Below are 23,159 nucleotides of genomic sequence, written 5' to 3'. Positions count from 1 at the left end.
TATTTTACTCTGTTAAAGACAGCATCATTAATAACATCATTATGCCACTAAAAAAAAGTAAAAAAACTGCAATCTCTCTGCATAACAATGAGCATGGACACAGTTTTTCGTGTGTAGGTCCAATTTAAAAGGCAATAATGCATGTTAACAGATTTTTCTGGACAAATTTACTTAACAGCTATACCCATGCTTCAATAATGAACATGGCAAATAACACCTAATTACTGCAGTTGGATGGCAAAGTGTCAGTGCTCTTCAATCTGTTCCTTGTCTGCTTCCACTGCCCCACATGCTCCTGCTGATCCACAGCTCACCCGCTCAAGCATGTAACTCTCTAGACTGCTGGGACACAGGATGTTTCTTCTGGAACCCTGGTTTGAAATCTCAGTCCCTCTGAAATCAGCCATTCCCAACACAGCTTTGGCTGGCTGGTTACATAGTACAGAGTATATGATTTCATTTTCAGCGGGGGCAAGGCTGCTTCTGGAGGAGACCAGTAACTAAAAGTCTCCTTTCAGAATTAAGGACAGAGAGGTAATGGGGGCAGGGAGATATGGCGAGCACTGCCACAAACTCCATTGTTTTATTTAGTAGCATTCTGGCAAATGCAGTTTTTACAGCACTTGCATTTGTATTCAGAAAGCTGAGTCAAGATTTTTAAATCCCAGTGTATTATGCTCTGCTCACAATTCAGTGCTTTTAATTAAGAATGAAAACTGTGCCTAATTGACAATCTTTGAAAAGAATTTCCAGCCTTCCCACATCATTTGCCTTGGCACTAGAGAAATCAATGTGACAGGGGAAGTTGATCGATGAAATCTAACTCTGTCTAGTCTGCATTAATAGATACACACACATTATTCATATGATGCCACACATAAAAAAGAACATTTTACACACAAGGAGGTTCTTTTGAAAAACATTACAGTCAAGTGCCAAAGCTTTAGGATGAGACTGTGTGCAAAATCCAACTGGTAGTATACAGGTTCAATGTGTTTTAGCACCTACCAAGTGACCCCACCTCTGTAGAAAAACAAGCCAAGTTGAGGAGAAGTAAGAGCACACAGTGGATGTGAGAGGTGCTTATGACTCAGAAATGCATCCAATTTGGAAAGGAAGCTATTGAGGTTTGCAGTCCAACAGCTAAGCCAAAAGATAACAAAACTGCAAATATTTAGCTTGTCCCCCCCCCACTTGCAAAGGGTTCTAAGACACAGGGCCCACGAAACCTGTTTGCAACACTGCTGACTCTTAAGTGGTGACCCCTTTCTGCCCTTCTGACAAAGCGACAACTCTGAATAGTGCAGTGCTTTGGATCCATGTAGGTTCAGAGTTCCTTGCCAAATTTCCGTATTTTTTTGGCCCCAGTCTGACACACACTGGTCACTGGCTACTCTGAACAGAACTTGGCCACACAACCCATTCATTATTCATTCTTACTTACCTGCTCCTTGCTGTCTCCCAACGAGGACATCTGCTCCTGCCATGCAGCCCATGCCCAGAATGCAGACCACAATCCCAATGAAATGAACTGCCTTGTATCGTACCAATAAGAAGAACCAGGAGAGGAGTATCACCACTGGGATGACAAAACAGTCTAGGAGCTGTCAAAAGAGAGAAGAAAAATCAAGAAATAAACATCAGCCATTTCAGGTCGAGATATTAGGAATGTTCATAACACACAAGTTGACTGGATTTATTAAGTCTGTCTATATAAATCAGGGGTTTTCCGCATGCAGAATGCTTATGAAAAATCTGGCCCATGTGGCCATTGTTATCTCTGTGAAATAGAGTCCCACATGCCTTTGAAGGAAAAAAAAAATCCAAAACCCCATCTTGCATGCAGTGCAAGAAACTCACTCTTCTTGCCAATATACCCTAGGAAAGAACTTTCTGAAAGAAATATGAAATGCAATTTTTAATTGTTTGGGTTTTTTTCAGAAACATCAAGAAATAGGCCCAGAGAAGATGTGATAAAAAGAAATGTACCAAATGTTTGTGAGAGGACCTTCAGATTTTCAAATTAAAATATATTTTAGAAACTAAACTGCATGTCACCAGGAAACAAAAATCCTGTGTAAGAAACACCCAAGAAACTTGACTAAAATCAAGTTGCCCACTTCCCAAAAGGATACAGATAATGAAGAGCTGCAATTCTGTGGACTAATGATGGGATTTAACAGATTGGGCAGGATACACTACTGTTCATTGCCAGTTGATACAGCATGTGCCAAAGCTATATGACACGCATCTTCTTCCTAATGAAAATGTCTGGACCAACCAAAGAAGGAGAACCATCAATTGTGTCCATAGTTCTGGGAAAAACACTCCAGATATTGTTACCTTTATTTTAGATGATGTTGTTTGATTTTTCTTCCCTTTGAACCATGACACAAAAACATGTTTCTTGCTTTCTTTTCTTTACTGTGATTCAGCACTAAGGACACTATTATCAAATAAAGATCAAACCCCTTTTAACTTCTTTGTCCTTCCATATGTTATTTGAAGAAAGAAAGATTTTTGGATTATTCCAAGAATTTTACTTCTTAGAAAACTATTTTTTGTGTGTGGGACACATATGTAATAAACAGTGTATTTGTGGAATCAGCAAAAATTTAAAAAAAACCCCACAATTTTTGGACTGAGAATAATTTTCCTTGAAAAACAGGAGTGTGCAGTGAAAACCCATCCATTTCAAGATTTCTCAGACAGTGAGATACAAAAGGCTTCAGAGCAAAACCAGTGTATCAGTGGGACCATGCTTCTCTTGGCTGGCTCAAACAGTCCCAAAGAGCTGCAGAACAGATGAGGGAAATTACAAATGGGAACGGACGATGCTAAAAGCAGGTTCTGCATTTAAAGTGAGAGCTAATAATCTAAAAGTCATGGTCAGGCCTCTTTACAGTGAAAACTTTCTGCAGCAGTCCTCCATCCTTCACCGACAGAACACAAAAAGGGACAAAGTCTGAAAGAACTGGAACAAGCTTCTTCGCCTGTGCGGGGCCTCTGCTCTGCCCCCGTAGCACACCCAGAGCACACCCAGCTCACACTCAGCAGCTGGGCTGGGCAGGGACACGCACAAGCAACACTCCACATGCACAGGAACAGCTCCAGGAGCTGTGCTGCTGGGAGCAGCCGTCTCCTGGGGCAGGGAGGGCTGCTGGCAGGAGTACCGAGCACACACATTAAATCCTGGGCACCTGAGGGAAGGACACCCTTTGGTGTAACATATGGGATGTGGGCCCAGCTCAACAGCTCCTGTCTCACTCCACACTCACTCATCATGCCTGCACTTGCTGGATGTCTGTCCTTCAGCAGCTGCACTGGCACACACTACACCCATCTCCTCTGCCAAAGGTGGTACCAAACAGCAAGGAGGCAGGCACTTCTCCCCTGCTCACAGCTCTCCCTGAGGGCTTGAAGGCCTCTGCCACATTCCCTCCTAGTACAGCACTGAACAGGTGAATTTAATTTAACATTTTATGACCTCAGCACAGATTTCCATCGCTTAATGTCGGGCTACAAAGAAGATGGAGGCTCTTTCTTTAACAGAAATCACATGGAGAATCATAGAATCATAAAATTATAGAAGGATTTGGATTGGAAGGGACTTTGAAGATGACCTGGTTCCAAGCCCCCTGCCATGGGCAGAAACAGCTTCCACTAGATGAGGTTGTTCAAAGCTCCATCCAACCTGGCCTGGAACACTTCCAGGGATGGAGCATCCACAGCTTCTCTGGGCAACCTGTTCCAGTGCCTTACCATTTTCAGAGGGAAGAATTTCTTCCTACTGTCTGATCTACTGAGTGGTCCTGCACTCCTCCAGTTTAAAGCCTTGTCCTGTCACTACATGCCCTTATGAAAAGTCCCTCTCCAGCTCTCCTGTAGACCTCTTTAGGCACTGAAATGCTGCCACAAGGTCACCCCAGAGCTTTCTCTTTGCCATTCTGAGCAATCCCAATTTTCTCAGCCTTTCTTCAGAGGAGGGGTGTTTCATCCCTCTAACCATCTTTGTGTCCTCCTCTGGATTTGCTTCAACAATTCAATGGACTTCCTGTGTTGGGGGCCCCAGAGCTGGATGCAGTATTCCAGGTGGTGTCTCATCAGAGGGGAGTAGAGGGAAGACAAGAGGCAAGGAACACAAGTTACACTGGGAAAGGTTTCATCTCAATGAAGAAAGACTATTTTTTTTTTACAGTGGGAACAAACTCCACAGAGACATGGTAGGGTCACCAGAGATTTTCTAGACGTGATTGGGTGCTAAATAATCTCATCTAGGCTCCCTTTCCCACAAAAAGCTGGACCAGTTTGGAGGGCTCTCCTAAGCTGGGCTGTTCTATGAATCTAAATTGTTCTGCGAGTTTAAAAATGGCTTGTACCTGCTGCGTGTGTACTTCAGCACACAAATTCCCACTCTTCTAGAGGAAGATTTTTTAAATTCCTCTCATTCCATAAATATTTAAACATACCTATGCTTTCAAGTATGTGAATGAGTGTCTTTTAAGCTGTAACATGAAAGGACGTGTGAACAGAACCTTTCACAAATAAACAATGCTGATAACAGCCAGAAAATGCCTCCTTGGGCTGGCAGTCCAAAGTCTCATTCACAAATTGTTATTTGGAATGCTGCAGTATCAATAGATACAAAAATGAAATGTAGGTAATGTTCACTGACATTATATAGTTCTTAAATTGTGCTTAGTTTATACCTTTAATTAAAGAATGAGGTAGACAGAAATAAATTAGGTTACTACAATGTAAGCAATAAGATAACCTAGAAAATATTATTAACTCTTTTTCAAGTATTGCTTTAAATTTTACTCCTCCAGGACTAAATTAGCCCTGCCTTTTTTTTTCCCTCAGATAAACCTGTCTAGAAGAAAAAATGCACAGATATTCCACAGAGATTGAGGATTACCTCATCTGCAACAGGGCTTTTTTATTGATGGGGGTTTTTGCCTTTTTTTCTTTCTTTGTTTGTTATTAATTATTTCAGATATTAAGAAAAAATATTATACCTAATTGCAATTTTTCTGTCTATAAAGCTTTTACAGCAACAAAGACAGATTATGCTTAGCTGAATTTCATTTATAGTACATAAAGGTCAGTTGTTTATCAATATTTCTCAGATAATAGCCTGCAATATTTTCCTTCCTTTTAATTGTTTATTTAAAAGTTATTACCTATACCCTGTCATTAAGGTAAATTACTGAGTGGTCTGATTTTAATCAACATTCTTGCTAATCATAGAAGTTATTATATCACTAACCTAAAAGAAAACATATTTCCTGTGTTGCCATGGGGTGGTGCAGACCACGTTCTTTGACATTGCTGTGTTTGTCTGTGGCTTTCTTCAGTCACAGCTCTGAATGGGGCTGCTTTAGAAGGCAGGATACAAAAATATGTAATCTATTGATATACTGTGCTATAGAAACTTCTTTTTATTATAAGAATGTTATGTTGTTGTAGAAATTGAAGATTGTTATTTGACTCTAAAAAATACCACACTGCATCTAAGTCTGTTGATGAAACACACTGTTGAAATCTATTTCCTCTGATTACTTGTTTGTTAAATTATTATCCTTGTGAATCAAAGACAAATACTCTCTTGCTAACAGTAAAAATCCGGTCTCTGGTCTCACAAATTCAGCACGTCTCTGCATATCTACAGCAAGAATGTTCTGTCAAATCATTGGAAGAGAGACCTGGCAAGCTTTAGAAGAGAGGTCTGTAGTACAGAGTGAACTGCTGATCTGCAGTGATATCAAAAAGAAAAAAGCTGGTCAGCAAACTCCCTATGGGAACAGCTGAGCTGAATCTTCCTTTTTAAACATTCATTGGATTTTTTTCCCCCCAGTTACAAGCCCTTTTTTTCACATTAGGGGTTTCTCATTAGCGCTGCCCTGCAGCAAATCATGCGGAGAATCAGCTGCAGCCTCTGCTTCCCCTGCTCTCCAGAGCAGGGGATCAGTAAAAGCAGTGTTGCATCCATCAAACATTGCATGGTCAACCACACATGATGGCCACACAATTTCAGCATGTGACCCGGAAATTTTAATACAACAGCAAGTGCTATAGCCAGTGAGAGACACAGCTTCTGTTATTTACTTGTTTTTTTTTCCAAAGGAAAAAAGGGTTTGCAGCCTGTTCAAGTGCTTTTTATCCTCCAGTTTTCAGACCACCTTCACAATATCACACACACTTGATTCAACAAAAGCAGATGAGATGTGAACCCTCACAGAGCTGGATGCCAACTGTCAGGGGAGCTGCATTGCAATTATGCTGCCCTGCAACCAAAACCTTCTGCAGGAAAGGTGTGGATGCTGACAGCATCACTGACAGGGTTATTTCAAACAATTCAAATAAGAAAACCAGCACTGTTTTTATCTTTCATGTTTCTATTTGATACCTCATCACAACTTTACCACTTTATTGCATGCCTTTTATTCAATCACAAAATTTATGTGAAACCATTAACTTTTCATTTAGTCAAAATGTACAGAACTTCAAGCATGGAGACTGCTGAAAGCATCAGTGATGTAATTTGTTTTCCAAAAATGTAAAAACATGTATTTCCATGATGTGGAAAAAACAAAAGCCAGAAGAGTGCTCCCAGTCTTGTCCACTTTGCCCACAAGATCTCCAATTTTTTTCTTAATGCTTCTAGAACTGTTCCCATCAGTTTCTTTATTCTTTAATCTGTTCTCAGTGTTTTTTTTTCCCTATGGACACAGAAACTCACTTAAAACTTTGACTAATGAAAGACCTTTACCTCTATTTGACTTGTATGTATCAAAACCTGAGATGAGCAATCTCACAGCTTCAGCTTTCTGCGCACATAGAAGGAGTTTAGCAGTTTCTTGAAGTTACATGAAATGAAAGGTGGTGGTCACACCCAACCCACAGTTCCTCTGCTCTAAACTCCCTACACTAGGACATGCCTTACTACCAACATGAATAATCACATCTTGACTCCTTTAAAAAATATCTCTTCATCATTCCGTACATGAACTCCAGGTGCGCTTATACAGATCTGCGCAGAAAAACATACTAACAAACAGACCATGGAAATGGTCTTCCCTTTAATTGACTTCTTCCTCTGATTCTACATTGTCAGAAAAAGATCATTGTAGGACAGTTCTGCCAGCAGGCATGGGTTTCTGCAGAATCACCCTCCACCCACATTTTCTGTTTAGCTTCTCTCAAAGTAACCTGACTGGATAAGAGATGGGCATTTTCTCAAGGTTACTTATTAGAAACTTCTCCCTGTCACCACCTGCTTTACCTACGTGAGGCATGAGACCCCAGCCTAAGAAAATTCATGGATGTCTCCTACAGGATACCTCTGCTTTTGCATGTCACCTGCCAGAATATGCAAAATGGGCACAGGAGGCCAAAACCTCTGCTCTTGTAATGGGCACAGCTTCACTGAATTTATCGAGATTTTGCATATTTATGTTAGTAAAAAGTTTGGCTCTGGGTGAATTTTGCCAGTGGAGGCAGGAGCTCTGGATACTGAGAGCTCTGTTGACTTCAAACCCACATACAGAGACTCTGGATACTGTAGGACCTGGTTTGCACACCACAGATATGTAATAAGTTAAAAGACAGAACAGTAACTGAAAGTCTGATAATAAATCAGATACAAGATAGCCTCTCGCAGTATAAATGTACAGTATGCAACACTTCTGCGAAATGCTGATCTGCAAACTTTATTAACGTTGCTCTATTTCCTCTGCCCTGAAGCAGAACAGGAAAGTATGGTCAATCTTACATTCATAGGATGGGAGGAGGAAGGGAAAGAGTGGAATTTATCTCTGCTTTTGGGATAATTCACATTAGCAGCCACCTGAAAAAGTGGATCAACATCTTCAACATTGCACATCCCCTGCTCCCTGCCTCCCAGATTTGCTTCAAAACCATCTCAAATCTTCTGCCTCAATGTACTTTGAGTCCACAGGGACCAAGAACAAAGTAAAGACTATTGCCATCCAGCTCTCCTATAATAAGAACTTACTGCTGACTCCTTTCCTTTTCTGGTGGCTGTTGTTGAGATACGAAAACTGCCAGAGGTAATTGGAAGTGTGATGTACTGCTCAGCCTCACAGTGATCTAAGAGTTGAGAACATCAGCATCATAGCTTTATAGCCTGTCTCCTGGTGTCTATAAATCCCAGCTTTTACTACCTTTGTTTTCATCATGCCAATCAAAGGCTTGATTGCCCAAGGAATAAATTACCAGATAAACTGCTATATGGAAACATCTCTGTCTCCTTGACAGTGCCTCTCTTCTTATGACATTGTATGTATACTCTGCAGTACTATTATGAAAGGTGTTGCAGAAATAATCCAGATTTCTGTGTGATGTCGTAATACAGAAAAAGGATAACCTCTAGAAAGTGCAACATGAGTGTAATATGGAGATGGATAGAGCAATGCACTGGAGCAAGAGAGCAAATTAATTTGTAGAGAAGGGTGAGGGCAGTCTACCTCATAACACAGCTTGATATGATGAGAAAGCAAGTACTGGCAGAAGAGATTACAATTGTTACTATATAACAGGCTTAGGGGAAGACATTATGGATTTGGAAGGATGTGTGTGCGCGGTACACTATAAATGCAGTACAGGCAAGTTGAAGTTAAAACACAGTTTCAAGGAAATGTAATATCTAGGTCTAAGTAACTGCAATAACTTCAAAATCTTTTAATTCCCTCTGGGGGACGCAATTTTATCTACTGTGTAAAACTGTCTCTAACAGTGTTTAAAACATCCATCTTGAATAGTTATTAAACCTTCCACAGGCCTGCACCAGGGCTGTTTTCAAATCCATTAGGATAAATATGACACACATTACCACAGGCAGTCCGAAAGTTAAGTACATCGCTTTTAAAACAAGTCCATGGGACCATGTGCTAGTGTACAAGGGAGTGCTTAGTGTACCTTCTGTATCTGGTACAGCTGACATGCAAGAAGGCTGCAAAATGTACTGCAAGACAGAATGAGACAACAAACAGAAACTAAAGATCATTTCCCAAGTTTGGGCCATCTGGGAATCAACACATGCATGTCTGATAACATCAAGTGTGACTGATCTCTTCTACTTCTCGAAATAGGTGGGTTTGGATATCAAATTGATCCACTTACAAACTCCTGTGTCTTTTACTTGACTCAGTTTTTTAAGAGTACCCTCTAGGGCACAGTTTTCATGTACTAGCCGGAGCATTTTTATGGCCACAGAAAGCTTGAGTTGCCGTGCCCTCAGCTGAGATGGAGTTAAGTCAAGCCCTTTCTGTGGGCCACTGCTTTAAAAGCTATGACTTAATGAAAAAGGTAGCTCCACACTTACAATTTGGAAAGCACTTCAGGCTTTCTGCAAGCACTTGAGGCGCGCTAAGAACATATCTAACAAATTGAGTTCCTTGGGGTACTTGGATGTAGCAATACTTAGCTTTTGAGTTTTTTAGTGGAGGCAGGTATTTGGGCATCTATCTATCTGCATCAATACAGAATCGCTCTGGGCATGCAAAGAACCTGAGCCTAAAGTTACCAAAGAAGAAGCAGCCTGATAGGCTAAAACATGCCCCATCGTGCTCTGAGCAGCAAGGGAAGGGATAATAGATGTCCATGACATTTTAGATTTGTAGACAGTTAGATGTGAGTTTCTTGCATTGTTCCATCAAACCGAGTTGTCTTTGGATTGGACTGCTGGTACCTAAAAGGGGTATCTTGGATTTTATCCTTAGCAAATGAACTACACTGAAATGACTGAAATGTAAATAGTGCATTGATTTTCAATTTAAATTCTATGTCACCTAATTTGTAAGGGAGGTATTTTAGTTGTTTGTCGGGGTTTTCTTAAAGAGGAAAATTATGTGTTTCTGGGCTTCACAGTACTTTGCTTTCATCTTATGATGAAACTGACTGCCACATTCTCCGATAGTAATTATAGAGTACATGAGGATTTGAAATAATCAGAAACATGTCCAAAAGTAAAGGTTAGGTACCACATTAATTTCTGATTTGTGCCTACATGTTCTCATTCACTGTGATTTGAAGGCATTTGGAGAAAGATATGTAGGAAGGTTTATCAGAAAATCCTGTTTTCCCAGATCAAAGCCAAAAGAGAATCTTAGAATATAAGAAAATTTGGGTGTGAAACACTGAACAAAAGTAGGGCACCATTTTCAGTCTTTTCATGGAACCATGATGAAATCATATTGAATATTAAAAAAAAAAAAAAGGATGGAGTAAAAACTAGAAAGTCTGACAGTCCTAAGAGTTTAAAACTATTTGGCAAACAAAGCTGTTGAATGCTAAGAGTTTTTTTGCTGAAGCTGAAATCAAAGCATTTGCAATAAAGGTGTATTTTTACTGTTAAGCTTTGGCTTTCTGCTGAGACCAGTGTGATGGTTTTTTTGCCTAAAAGCACCACAAGCACTACACACTTGCATGTTAGTTTTGCATGACGGAGCAGAGATATCACGTGGAAAAATGGATATGCTGTAAAACTGACATCCTACCAAAATGGTCCATGTACCACCACTATAAAAATACTGCAATATTTCTCATTTACTCAAGTGACAATTTCAAAAACTCTTACATTTTCTCCATCAAAAATGCCTTGATGTACATCCTGTTGAGTGTAAAATCCCCCAGAATTGACTTGAAGGGCTCAATTCTCAGCCCAATGTGTACACAGGCATAGCTCCCACAGCCTTCAGGCAGGCATGCTGATTTGTGGCAGGTAGCAATAGCTTCTTGGGTCTCAGTTCTGAAAGGATTTGAACGTTTTTTTGCTATGTGCCAGCAAGCATTTATGGCCGCACAGGTAGAGCTCCTGCAGGATCAGGCCTTTCAGGACAAGGAGTTCCTTTCTCTTGAGAGTTGTCTCCTTCTTCAAAAATCAGATTCTAGGAAAAGTTTTCTTTTCTTCATCTTCTATTTTCCACTTTTTCAGTCTTCATTTCTTACAATGACACACTCAGACCAATGCTGAATAATTCCCTGAGCTGCTTCTGTTTCATCTTTAAATGAAATAGGGTGTTTGGCCACATTTCAGAAAATGTGTCATTTGATTCAACATCTTAATGCATTACCTCATACTTGCCCCATTCTCATTGTATCTTTGGGCTTGCCACTTAGAAGCTCATTCTTATTAGGGCACAAAATGAATTTAAAATGCAGCATGTATTCCCAGTCACTCCACATGTATCCCAGCAAATAAGGACAGCTATGGGAAAAGGTGACCCTGTATTCACTCCATGCCTGGAAAAAAGCTTGACAACAATTGAGTTCCTACCTGTTCCTTCTTTCAAGCTACACGGAAAAGAAACCTGAGCTCTGCTGTAATTTTGATGTTGAAGAGGTCTAAAAATGGACATGACATTGCCTGTGCCCTCTGACAGCTCTCCCGATCCATCACTCCTCTCTCTCCCCCTCAGTTTAAAAGGAGAACATGGATGATTTCAGCTAACAAATTTCCTGTTGAGGCACAGGCAATGCCCTTGAACTCTCCTGCCTGCCTCCCTATCACACTGTAACTTTTGATCTGTTGACACAATACACTAAAGGCCACGCTCATTGCATTGCTGGCTCAAGGATCTGCATCTTCTGGAAGTGGGGGGGTCACAGGTCTGGCCAGATGAACCTTTGATACGTGCTTGTTGGTGGCTTTGGGAGATGGGATTTAATGACCCGAATCATCCTGCTCAGTCCACTATTTATACTTGCTGTGAGTGAATCACACAAAAGAAGCAATTTAGTTTGCTTTTCTCTTCGAGGCTTTGTGGCTATAAAATCAGAGAATATGAGATTTATGTGGATTTAAGCTTTATTCTATACTAAGTAATCAGATTTGGAAAAGTGTTAAAAACAATATTACATTGTCTGGGCATGATTCAATGAATCCTCAAACTTGGATTCTGATGCCAGAGGCATCAGAATGTGAATATTTAGCATAAACCTCACATTCAGATTCCTTGAATTCATAGTTTTCTTCTATATTCGCTTCTTATTCAGCTAAAGAAGCTCAGGATTTTCCAATACTGCTTTTCAGGTATGGAAGAAATATACTCTTAATTAGCTTTGATCCTGCAAAACATTAACTGGGGCTTCTTTATTTTAATAACTCTAATGCAAACTTCAGGTAAGTAAAGTGTAAAATACATTGAACACTACCTAGTGTTACTCAGTTATTTAAAAATAATGTAAAGAGGCACTAGGCTTGTTTTAGAACAAGTAGCAATTAAGTATTCAATGATTTCCCAAGACAGACAATTTCCAGAATCTTAAAAATGTTTCTATTATTCACTTTTCCACTTAAATTGAAGGAGCCTGATTATTTTGTGGTTTTATATATAAAACATCCAGATTGTATCTTTGAAGAAATCGGTACCCTAGCTTTTGCACATATAATTCCTTTAGCAGGGACTATACTTTTTGATAGTTGCAGTTGAGCTGTTATATAACACATCTAACGGCTTGCATCGAAGTTGGACTTCTTCATAAAAACTGCATTCATTTTACTTAATGACAGCTTTTGCACTCTGCTCTCATTACGGGGTCCTAAACATCCTCTATTTGGTTTGCTTGGCAAGGCTGTGACAGCAGTGGGGGCTGCAGGAGTGGCTTCTCTGAGAAGCAGCTAGAAGTTGACAGAGCCAATGCCAGTTGTGTCCAAGACCGACCCGCTGCTGCCCAAGGCTGAGCCCATCAATGGCAGTGGTAGCACCTCTGGGATAACACAGGTAAGCAGGGAGGAAAAAAAAGCAACCCTGAGCAACAGAGATTGCAGCCAGAGAGAGGAGTGAGAACGTGTGAGAGTAGCAACTCTGCACACACCAAGAGCAGTGCAGAAGGAAAGGGAGGAGGTGCTTCATGTGCCAGAGCAGAGATTCCCCTGCAGCCCATGGTGCAGATGATGATGAGACAGAATGTCCCTCTGCAGCCCATGGAGGATCACGGTGGAGCAGAGATTCACCTGCAGGCTGTGCAGAACCCCGTGCTGGAGCACTGCCCAAAGGAGGCTGTGATCCCATGGAAGCCCTGTGTTAGAGCAGGCTGCTGGCAGGACCTGTTAACCCATGGAAAAAGAATCCCATGCCAGAGCAGGTTTGTTGGCACGACTTGTAACCCACTCTGAAGCTGCCTATTCCTGAAGGGCTGCACCCTGTGAAAGGGACCGATGCTGGGGCAGTTTGTGAAGAACCACAGCCTGTAGAAAGGACTTAGGGTGGAGAAGTTGTTGGAGAAGTGTCTCCTGTGGGAGGGATCCCACACTGGAGTAGGGGAAGAATGTGAGTGATTTGACTGGTAATAAATTAAACTAATTTGCCCAAGTTGAGTCTGTTTTGCTTGTGATGATAACTGGTGAGTGATCTGTCCCCATCCTTATCTTGATCCACAGAACTTCCCTTATATTCCATCTCCCCTGGTTCAGCTGTGGAGGAGAGTAATAGAGTGGCTTTGGTGGACACCTGGTGTCCAGATAGGGTCAGCCAACCCCAGACCTTTAGAAACCCAGATGTAATTAAGGAATCCTAAAAGAAGTGCTTGCATTTTCTCCAAGTACAATACAAAGTGAGAAAAATATTTCAGCCAATCTGAAAATATTTCCTCAAAGGATTAAATTACGTAGATAATGACAAAAATGTGGTTATGAATGGTTTAGCACAGAGAAATTAAATGAAAGTCAGAATGTTTTTGTACAGTTTGGAAAATATTGAGTAATAAAAATAGTCCAATATGAAAAAATCTGTCTTATGAGTCAGCATTAAAAAGTACACAGAAATCAGAGGCAGCAATTAGCTACTGGTTCACTGAAGCCAATGGATACTATACCACTGACCCCACCACTGGACCTATTATCTAACCTCAAAAGAGGAAATCCTTTGAGTCCTTACCTGTACACTGGTAAGAGTCGTGTATTGATAAGCTTTGACTACCAGGTAGTTGGCTTCTATATCTATTATTCCCAGGATCATGTACTTCCACCATCTCCTCTTCAAAATTGCCAGCAAGTTTTCTTCTCCTGTGGAAGTAAACAAGAACAATTATGTAAGAGTTAAGTTTACATGCCCCAGATACCTGTCTGTCCAGAAAAATTATCTAGATCTCTCGCATTTACACTACACAGTTGAAAGCCACCATATACAAAGAGGTACTGCAAGGAAGTGAAAACTAACACACCTTATTTGTCTAGCAGATATTAAAAGAGCCAGCTTGGCAAAGTAATACATACACATATATGTGCACATTTAAATTGCTAAAGAATAGAGCAGTTATACCTTTTATACTTTACATTTATACTTTCCATCCACACTGATAAAATGTTGTATGCTGCACATACGATGCAACAGGTTTTTGCCAAGGTGGGAGATTAGCAGGATTTTTAAATATGATGGAATATTAGAGCAGGAGAGTAAAGCATCACATTGGGGCATAGGACAGATCCTGTTCCAAGGATGATTATTCTCATCCTAGAAGTTCAAAGTATCAGACTTGTTTCGAGAAAGGCTGAGACACATTTTGGGTGGCAGTTGTTCTGCTCCCAGAATCTTATTTCCAAAGTAGGCAGGTTTGCTGCCTTCTATGGGAACCCTGTCAATCACCCAGTATTTAATCTTCACCACTTGAAAACTGACACTACAATACAGCCTGCAGATCAAACCCACTTTCAAAAGGTCAAAGCATTCCTCATGGTAGACTAGGGATTATTGTTCTCCATTCAAAAGCAAACAGCTCATTAATGAGGGTGGACAAACCTGGGACTTATTTGCATTACAGTAAGTTCCACACATGATGAGACTTCACTGTGAAAGGGGCAGACTGTGACTGAACACTGTACAACTGGAGGTCTTTCAGAGTCCGTAGCCTAGAAAGAAATCTAAGCGGGGTTTACTTGTACTGCCAAAGTACTAAAAATGGTATTTGTACTGTCTTGAAACTTTCAAAGCAAGCCCCAAAATTCTCAGATTTTTTTCATTTGCTGTAGCTTTTCTAAGTACCCATGATCATCAAAATGGGTGATGAAAACCACAAAAGGAAAGGATCATTATTGTCCAGTGCCACCAAAATTTGCTCAGGCTTCCCAATTCTCCTTCATAATTTTCCTTCATCACAAGTCTCTTCACTCCCTGGTTCAAATGGACCTGGTGATACATGGGCTGCTATACCATGGCAGAAAGTGCAGGCTCTCTATAGCACAGGTATCTCAGATGTTCTAAGACTCAAACACAGTAAAACAGATAACTGCTTCAAAAGTTAATTCAAAAATCATAGCTGTTAAAGCTTGGCCCTGATGAGTGACTTGAATGGGTGTTTACCTGAATGAAGCATCCGAATAATTTCATGTTTGTTCATTAACAGATGCTCACACATACACTCTTTCACTGGGATATTATTAGGCAACAGCCTAATTATCTGTTATAGCAATAATGACATTGAGTGCAAAACTGTAAATTCTAAAATTTTTCTTTCCCTTTCCTTCCTCCTTCCCTTTCCTTCCTCCTTCCCCTCCTTCCTTTCCTCCCTCCTTTCTCCTCTTTCCCCCTCTTTCTTTCAGTAAGCAGCAGAAAAATAGCAGAAACAAGGTGGTGAGTAGAGTAATACTTAAGACAATGAATAATGAGTAAATACATTTAATCATATCACACTTCCCTGTTACACTTACTAAATCTTATCCTTCAGACATAAGTATGACTACATTAATGTACTTTTATGATGATTCGAGCACGTAAAATTATTGCCATTATTTAAAAAATATATCTAGGGAGAGGTTTTTAAAGGGAATTTGAGATTAGGTGTCCTAATTTATACTGAAATCAGTGTAAACCACACTAAGTCCTTTACAGGTATTGTAAGATAAATCCTTTACAGGTATTGAAACTGTATCTCAAGTTTTTATGCTGCCCAGACAATGCCTTTAAAGCATCAACTGGAAAACAAAAATGCAGTGGAAAGATGTGGTTAATGTTGCAGAGTGATTTTTCATTTTAATTGTAAAGATAAAGCCAAAAAAATTGAAGGCATCAAACTGCAGTCTCTATTCCAACAGTGGAAATCCCACCTGAATCCCTTTTTGTTACAATAGGACCTTGATGGTACCTACAAAAGCAGAGAGAAGCAGCAGGCTCAAGAACTCCACTGGCAATAGGTTGCCTGAGCCAGGACTATGGACACAACTTAAGGCCTCTAGGTGCCTTTGGCTTTCTTCAATTTCCAGCCACAGATCACCGTATTGCTCAGATGTGGCCAACTAAGTCAGCTTTAAAAATAAATGTATGGCTGTGACATCTGGCTAATGGGTAAAGTTAGAGTTTCCAGTGATGGGAGTTAACTCTTCTACAATTTAAACTGTCATACACAGTTCTTTCTTTTTGCTTCTTGATCCATTCTTTGCTCTTAATGAAAATAAGAAAAATACTTCATATATGATAACTTATCTTTGATTTAGATCTCTGAGATATTCCAAACTGCAAAAGAGCAGCTTCTGCTGAGAATGCTGGGCAGAGCAAAAAGCTCAGGAATCACTTCCAAAGTGGGAGACCTTTTGGGAAGATGGGCAGTAGGAAGATGATCATCTGTCAGTCCAATGCTATGGACAGATCGAGGCAGAGGCAGTGGAGCCCTGGTTTTGAAAGGTGGCTGAAATGACCTCGCCATACTCAAATGTCCCAGTTTAGCAAAAAACACCCAATAAAAGGCAACAGTGGATAACCTGGAGAAGATGTGGGGCTGCCAGCAGTACAGGACCTCTGAACAACAATCACAGATTGCAAACTCAGTGAATTCAGAAAACAAAAGAGAATGGAAATGGCAGTCAAGGAAATAAGTGGGAAGTCTTGACTTGTGAAGAATAAAAGGAGAAGCAGAGAGAATCAAGAGCTTTATTCTAAGACTCCTATTCTGAATAGAAATAAACATTGCCTTTGTGTAAAAACAATGATGGGAACACAACCATCACACTTTACTAAAAACAAAGCAAAAAGAGACAATCTGAGCTTTTTAAAATATATCTCCCACGATGACAACTCAAAGCAAGCTAATTATTCATGTCTTTTGAGTTGTAAGCACAGTAGACCAGAAGGACCAAATGTAGATGCCTACACCTGAACCAATGGGTAAAGCATTTTAAAGGGATTTTTCAGCTTTTTTTTGAAACATGATGCGATTAGAATGAGATACAGTAGGAAGAGAGATTATTTCAGATCATGTCTTTTTGTCATTACTGCAATACATCTGTGACTAGGAATTTCAGCCAGTCATATAAACAAGTATTAAACTATGAAGTGTGCAGGTGAGCTTAAGGGCAACATTTCCGGTGAGACAAAGCACATATTGATGGCAGTGAACATGCATTTATGTAAGTGCACACAGTAATGCTGTCTTTAGACACTGGCTTCTTTGATGGAGGTCCTCCTTCAAAAAACAATCCCCCAACTTCTTTCAGCACTTGAGCTTCTGAAAATGTAAGTCTTCATATCCAGTCTAATCCAAATGTAATGTAGATTTAAAAGTAAGTTGCTGGTGAAGAATGTTTCAAGATTCAGAAGTCTAGCATAGTCTGATTGCAGAGAAACAAAAACCTTCTCTTTTTGCTCTTTCTAGAATGATATCTTAAGTTTTAATTTTTTTACTAATTTTGCAGTGAGACACACTTGACAGCTATATATATACAAAGGAGGTTTCAGTGTTTGGAAAAAAGCTACAGCTTTGCATCTGCTGGCTTGAATTAAAAATCAACAAATAAGCTGCTTTGTAGAAGTTGGTTTTATATCTTGTAATAAGGATTTACCCCTGGGGGGTTACAAAATTAAAAATAAATTAGAGAGAAAATTGAAAGAGGCTTTAGCTGTGCAGTGTCTACCAAATATACAAATATACATGTACAAAACCCTTTATACATTCACCCACACAGCCACAGAGGTACAATAAAAAAAACCCAACAACCATTAGCACAGCAAATTCCCAATTATTTGTGTATGGGCTTGGGACACAGGTAGGATAACAGCACTGCTAGACCAGAAAATCAGCATATTGCTTCTCTTTCATCCACTGCAGTCTCTCTCTTTTACTTTAGATGACAACTTGCTTTTTAGATCAAGATCATGAAAGGAGCTGTGCTCTCCTTCTTCCTAACAGAGTTTAGCAGAGAGATCTAAATGAGTGCAGGAGACTTGCAAGGGGGAAGGCAGACTAGGGAGGGCTGCCAGGCACTCTGGTCCTCCCCTGCCTCTCACAAGAGTGCCAGAGTCAAGTGCTGCGTGGTAAAGAATCAAAACTCTCACAAAGGATGAAGATTATATCAGGATTTACTTATTATCTTGCTGTTTGAAAAAGAGTTTTAATTAAAAATCAAAATTATAGGGTAATTGTTTCTTTTTAATTTTTGCCCATTATAGCCAGTCTTGCAGACACAGAGCTTCACCAGTACAAACATTGTTTCTCTGCAGACTTTGTAGACATCCAGGCCTGCCCAGGACCAGGGGAAGGAGGCAGTCAAATAGGGTTACACTGCGTAGGGGTAACACAGATTTTTTAACAAAGCCAAAAGGCTCCCATGCCTGAACAACAAAACTTTGCTTGTCTTCTGCTTGGTCAAGTAGCTGCTTCAGGAGGCTGAAGGCCTGCTGTAGGAGTCTTTCATCTCTGCACAAAAGCTCAAAAGAACTGTTCCTCTCCTGTGTGACTTTACATCCTCTGACCCAAAAAGGTTTCTTATTTCCTCATATCCACTGGTATTATGGACTACTTTATGGGAATACTGATGCCTAATGACAAAACGCCAACACTGCTAAATTATTTACACAACAGAGAAAATGCACTCTTACAGGAATACTTCACTAGTCTGACTTCCCAAAGCACCTGAAAATACTCTGTTCCCCTCACAGATGACTGCTTGCAGGCTGCACTGCTTTTGTCCTGTACCACGTTTTCAGCAAGTCTCTGGGAGACTAGATGGCATCATTTCCCTTCGCCTCCTCAGAACATCTGATCTTATCCAACCTGTTCTTATTCACAGCTCCCTCCTGCTTCCTCTCTCACAGTAGGAAAACTGCGTTGGTGTAACAGCCCCGAGCTGCTGCTGCAACTGGCTCTCACATGCTCCTGATCCTTGCCCTGTGCCAGCTGGTGCTTGTGGGGCTGCACAGTGAGCCAGGGCAAAGACTTGTCTAAAACCGAAGACTTGGGATTTTCAGATTAATTTTTAGACTGTGTCCTGAGCAGCCTGTGACCAAATCCATATTACTCTTGTGGGAGGCGAGCACCAAGTAAGCAGATCCAGGCAAGGGACAAGTTTCTCCTTCTCTGATACAGGGCAGGCTTAGCCTATTAACATGACACAACACAGCATTCCCTTTAAAAAATTACAAGCTCATTTGAAGTGTTTTGATTTGTTATTTCCTTTTAGAGATTTTGCAGAACAGTCTGTTTTGACTGTGGATGTAGATCATAATAGTTGCAGTCACATCTAGGAATCTGAACATTTATTTTTATAAAACACGAAAGGATCAATTTTTGGTGCCTTGATTTTTATCCAGCCTAAACTCTGTTGTTAGATCTTATAATCTTCAGATGTTTTATTCCATGAGATTACTGGCCATTACTTTAAGGGGTAAATTACAATTTAAACTACACAAATAAAGTAGCTGATTGTGCCTCAGTTTCTCTCCTCCTGCCCACCCACTAGACTACATATGGTTTTCCCTTTGGTGGCAGACACAATGTTTGGTGTCACTACCACAGGTTACTGCAAAGAACAGTCCATGTCCAGAACCATGCAAGACCTGAAGAAAGCTGGGAACAGTACACTGGTTAAAAAAACAAACAAACAAAAACAAACAAACAAACAAAAAAACCCCCCCCAAAAAAAAAAACCTGCTAAACTCCCAGCCTTTTAATGTGTCAAGACAAAAACTACTGTGCTATTTCTAATACATAATTTTAAAATTCAATTTGGTTTATCCCCTAGCCTAAACTTAGGTAAGCACTTCCCCTGAAATGGCAGAATGTGTTTTTACTCTGTAATGCAGAGGGACACGAGCACACTGAGAAGCTGGAGCCTTCTCCCAAACCTAAGAGTTGATTATATCTTTCTGAATGAAATCTTCAATATTGATTTCTGATCTACAATACTCTCAGTCTTAAGTTACCTCTGAGCTAACACTGTAGTCTGTCAGCTTTTGGCTCACTTTCACACAGAACTACTTCAAAACAGGCTGCTAGACAGATGATCATCGTAGATCCCTTCCAGCTGTAATCCTTTTTCCTTTTTCCTTTTTCCCCTTTCCTTTCCTTTCCTTTCCTTTCCTTTTCCTTTCCTTTCCTTTCCTTTCCTTTCCTTTCCTTTCCTTTCCTTTCCTTTCCTTTCCGTTCCTTTCCTTTCCTTTCCTTTCCTTTCCTTTCCTTTCCTTTCCTTTCCTTTCCTTTCCTTTCCTTTCCTTTCCTTTCCTTTCCTTTCCTTTCCTTTCCTTTCCTTTCCTTTCCTTTCCTTTCCTTTCCTTTCCTTTCCTTTCCCTTCCCTTCCCTTCCCTTCCTTCCCTTCCTTTCCCTTCCCCTTCCCCTTCCCCTTCCCCTTCCCCTTCCCCTTCCCCTTCCCCTTCCCCTTCCCCTTCCCCTTCCCTTTCCCTTTCCCTTTCCCCTTCTCCTACTCCTTTACTCTCTAAGCTCTGAAGTCAGGCCCTTTTTCATTGCTCATCCTCTTTTACATACTATGAAACTACTTACAGCAATACAAAGGTTTTCAGAAGGAAAAAAACCCTCATTTTCAAACTTACTAGGGTGTAAGTCAAATGATCAAATGAAAGAAATCTGTATATATATATCTCTGTGTGTAATTTATAAATGTGTAATTTGCATTAATAATTTATCCTTCTGGATAAACTTGGGCATCTTAATCATATTCACATGATTAATTAAAGTCAAATAATCATAAAAGAAATAATATTCATTGTTTGAGGCAGAGGAGTCAGTTAGAATGCATGACTTTTTTTCCCCCACCTTTCATAGACTCATTACAAAATGTTGGTCCAGCCACCTACCCACTCTGTGACATTTTTTCCCAGCAGACAGATATGAATAATGAATTACCTACTTGTTATTCGTGATTCCTACAAATCGTATTTCCCAAAGCATGAGATTTGACTGAAAAAGTAAAAAAAAAAAAAAAAAGACCCAATGCAAATTTTCATTACTATTAACCATTCATAGATCAAGCAGACCCAACTGAAATTGGACATGTAGCCTTTCTTTAAAAGACAGTAAGATAAGAATGAGGAAGTCAAGGAGTGTGTACCTTTCTCCATTCTCCATCAGTAATGTCTGAACACACTGATCCAATTTAAATCTAATCTGACAGAGAGTGCAAAGATATTACTTCCTATAGATTTTATAGTTAACTGAGCCGAAGAACAAAACCAAACATTGCCACAACTATGTGCAGGCTTGGAGGTACTCACACTACTTAGTAGGCACCAAAGCTGGGACTCTGCATCTTCTTACACACCAGCTACAAACCACTAAGAGATCAGGGAATGCCCCTTCTGGGGATCACCAAATTGCTGCCCAGTAGCAGGCACTGGCATGAAATATGAGCAAGGACTGTATCCAGGATATGGCATACATGAAGGAGAACCAGGTTTTTTTACAGGCTATGAAACCTAGAGATATCTACTAAAAAATAAACCTAAATAAACCTCTCTGCTGATGACTACCAAGAGGCCTGTACTATTAAGAGGATTACTATTAATAAGGCTATTGGTGAACATTGAAAAAGGGATTGTTGTTTCTTGTGGTACAGACACACTCCAACCCTGAAAATTCTTTTTAGTTTTGCAACAAATTAATTGACATTTAAAGGAGCATTTTCAAGTAGAATAGGATGGGAGAATGATGATAAAGGAGCAATGCTGGCAGAACTAAAACTGCATCTGGAGTCAATAATTTTAACCAAAAATACTTAAAATCCTAATAGCCAGCACTATTTGATGCCATTACCCAGGGCTAAGGGGAGAACTAAGTATTCAGAATACATTATGGCTGCCTGGCTCTAGACATATATGGCTTTACAGATGCACCATGATCAATAGAGCACTCCAGCATTCTTCTGCATTACAAGTCTGCAAACAGGCACTCTCCTCTTGGAGTATTTATTTGTGGTACAAATACTAGGAGAATTATCCCCCTTCTGGAACTTTCTTGACACCACTGTTGGTGAATTGGAATAAAGTTTTCTAAACTTCCAAATTACGTATTAAATATTATCCCTGGAGGAATATAGAAGATTTGGGAACTTCTCATCACCATGGGTAAAACCCTCACTTTAGAACAACCACAGATTATTCAAGAAGTGCCACTTATTATACATGAAGCAGAAAATGCAGGAGCTAGTTAAAGCAATTGTGAGGCCAGTCAAGGTCTCCAAGGCGACCAGCAGCAGAGGTGCAAGAAAAGCATGGAAGACACACCAATCCATTGTGGCTCCTTCATTGTTGGCCACAGCATGAGCACCTTGTTTTATGCGTGGCAGTAATTCCGAAAGGTTTATTCAAAATGAGTAAACGCAGTTAAGCAGACAAAATGCAGGCATGAGCATAAAGAAATATGTGAAACACAATGGCTTCATACAACAGTGAGAGCCGGTGCATTTATTTGCCTATGCCATGATAATTCCAGGAGTCATACACACCAGAAATCTCAATGTTCCATCTGTAATGATCAAAACTACTTAAAAGCCCCATTGTTTATATCCTTTGCAGCATGACTAGTGAAGTAGAATACCAAAAGCATAAAACATCACTGAACCATGCTAATTAATTGGCATAAAGCATCACATTGCCACCATGACAACTAGACATCTACAGGCAATTCTGCTGAAGAAACTTGCTATTCTTTATCACAAAGTCCTGAATGAGTTCTCAGAATGATCATTAAGATTAGACATGAAGCCAGATATATTTTTAGATGACATGTTGATTGGAGCAGGTGAGATTTTGTTGCATACCTGTTATGTACCTAAATCAACAGGGTCTTGATGTGACCCTTGAAGATTTAGCAATATTAGTATCAGATAAACAAATCAGAATTACATGTCCATATGTCTAAATAAAGGAGAAAGAGATGTGGGAGGCAACAGGAACCATGAAGAACAGCCCTCCATC

At 40.1% G+C, this 23,159-nt stretch overlaps 1 protein-coding gene across 1 annotated transcript in view; it reads right to left on the bottom strand.

Annotated features, from left to right (window-relative positions):
* The window catches only part of SLC35F1 (solute carrier family 35 member F1), a 225,411-nt gene that overhangs the window by 34,704 nt on the left and 167,548 nt on the right, over window positions 1–23,159 (bottom strand). The window contains exons 3-4 of the mRNA XM_038131759.1: window positions 13,902–14,029; window positions 1,445–1,604 (exon numbers count right to left, since the gene is read on the bottom strand). Coding sequence (XP_037987687.1) covers window positions 1,445–1,604; window positions 13,902–14,029 — 288 coding nt within the window. The remainder of the gene's footprint in view (window positions 1–1,444; window positions 1,605–13,901; window positions 14,030–23,159) is intronic.

Source organism: Motacilla alba, chromosome 3 (genome assembly GCF_015832195.1).
Source record: "Motacilla alba alba isolate MOTALB_02 chromosome 3, Motacilla_alba_V1.0_pri, whole genome shotgun sequence".
Classification (NCBI taxonomy): Eukaryota; Metazoa; Chordata; class Aves; order Passeriformes; family Motacillidae; genus Motacilla; species Motacilla alba.
The sequence above is the reverse complement of the archived record's forward strand: the minus strand, read 5'-3'. Positions and strand labels throughout refer to the sequence as shown.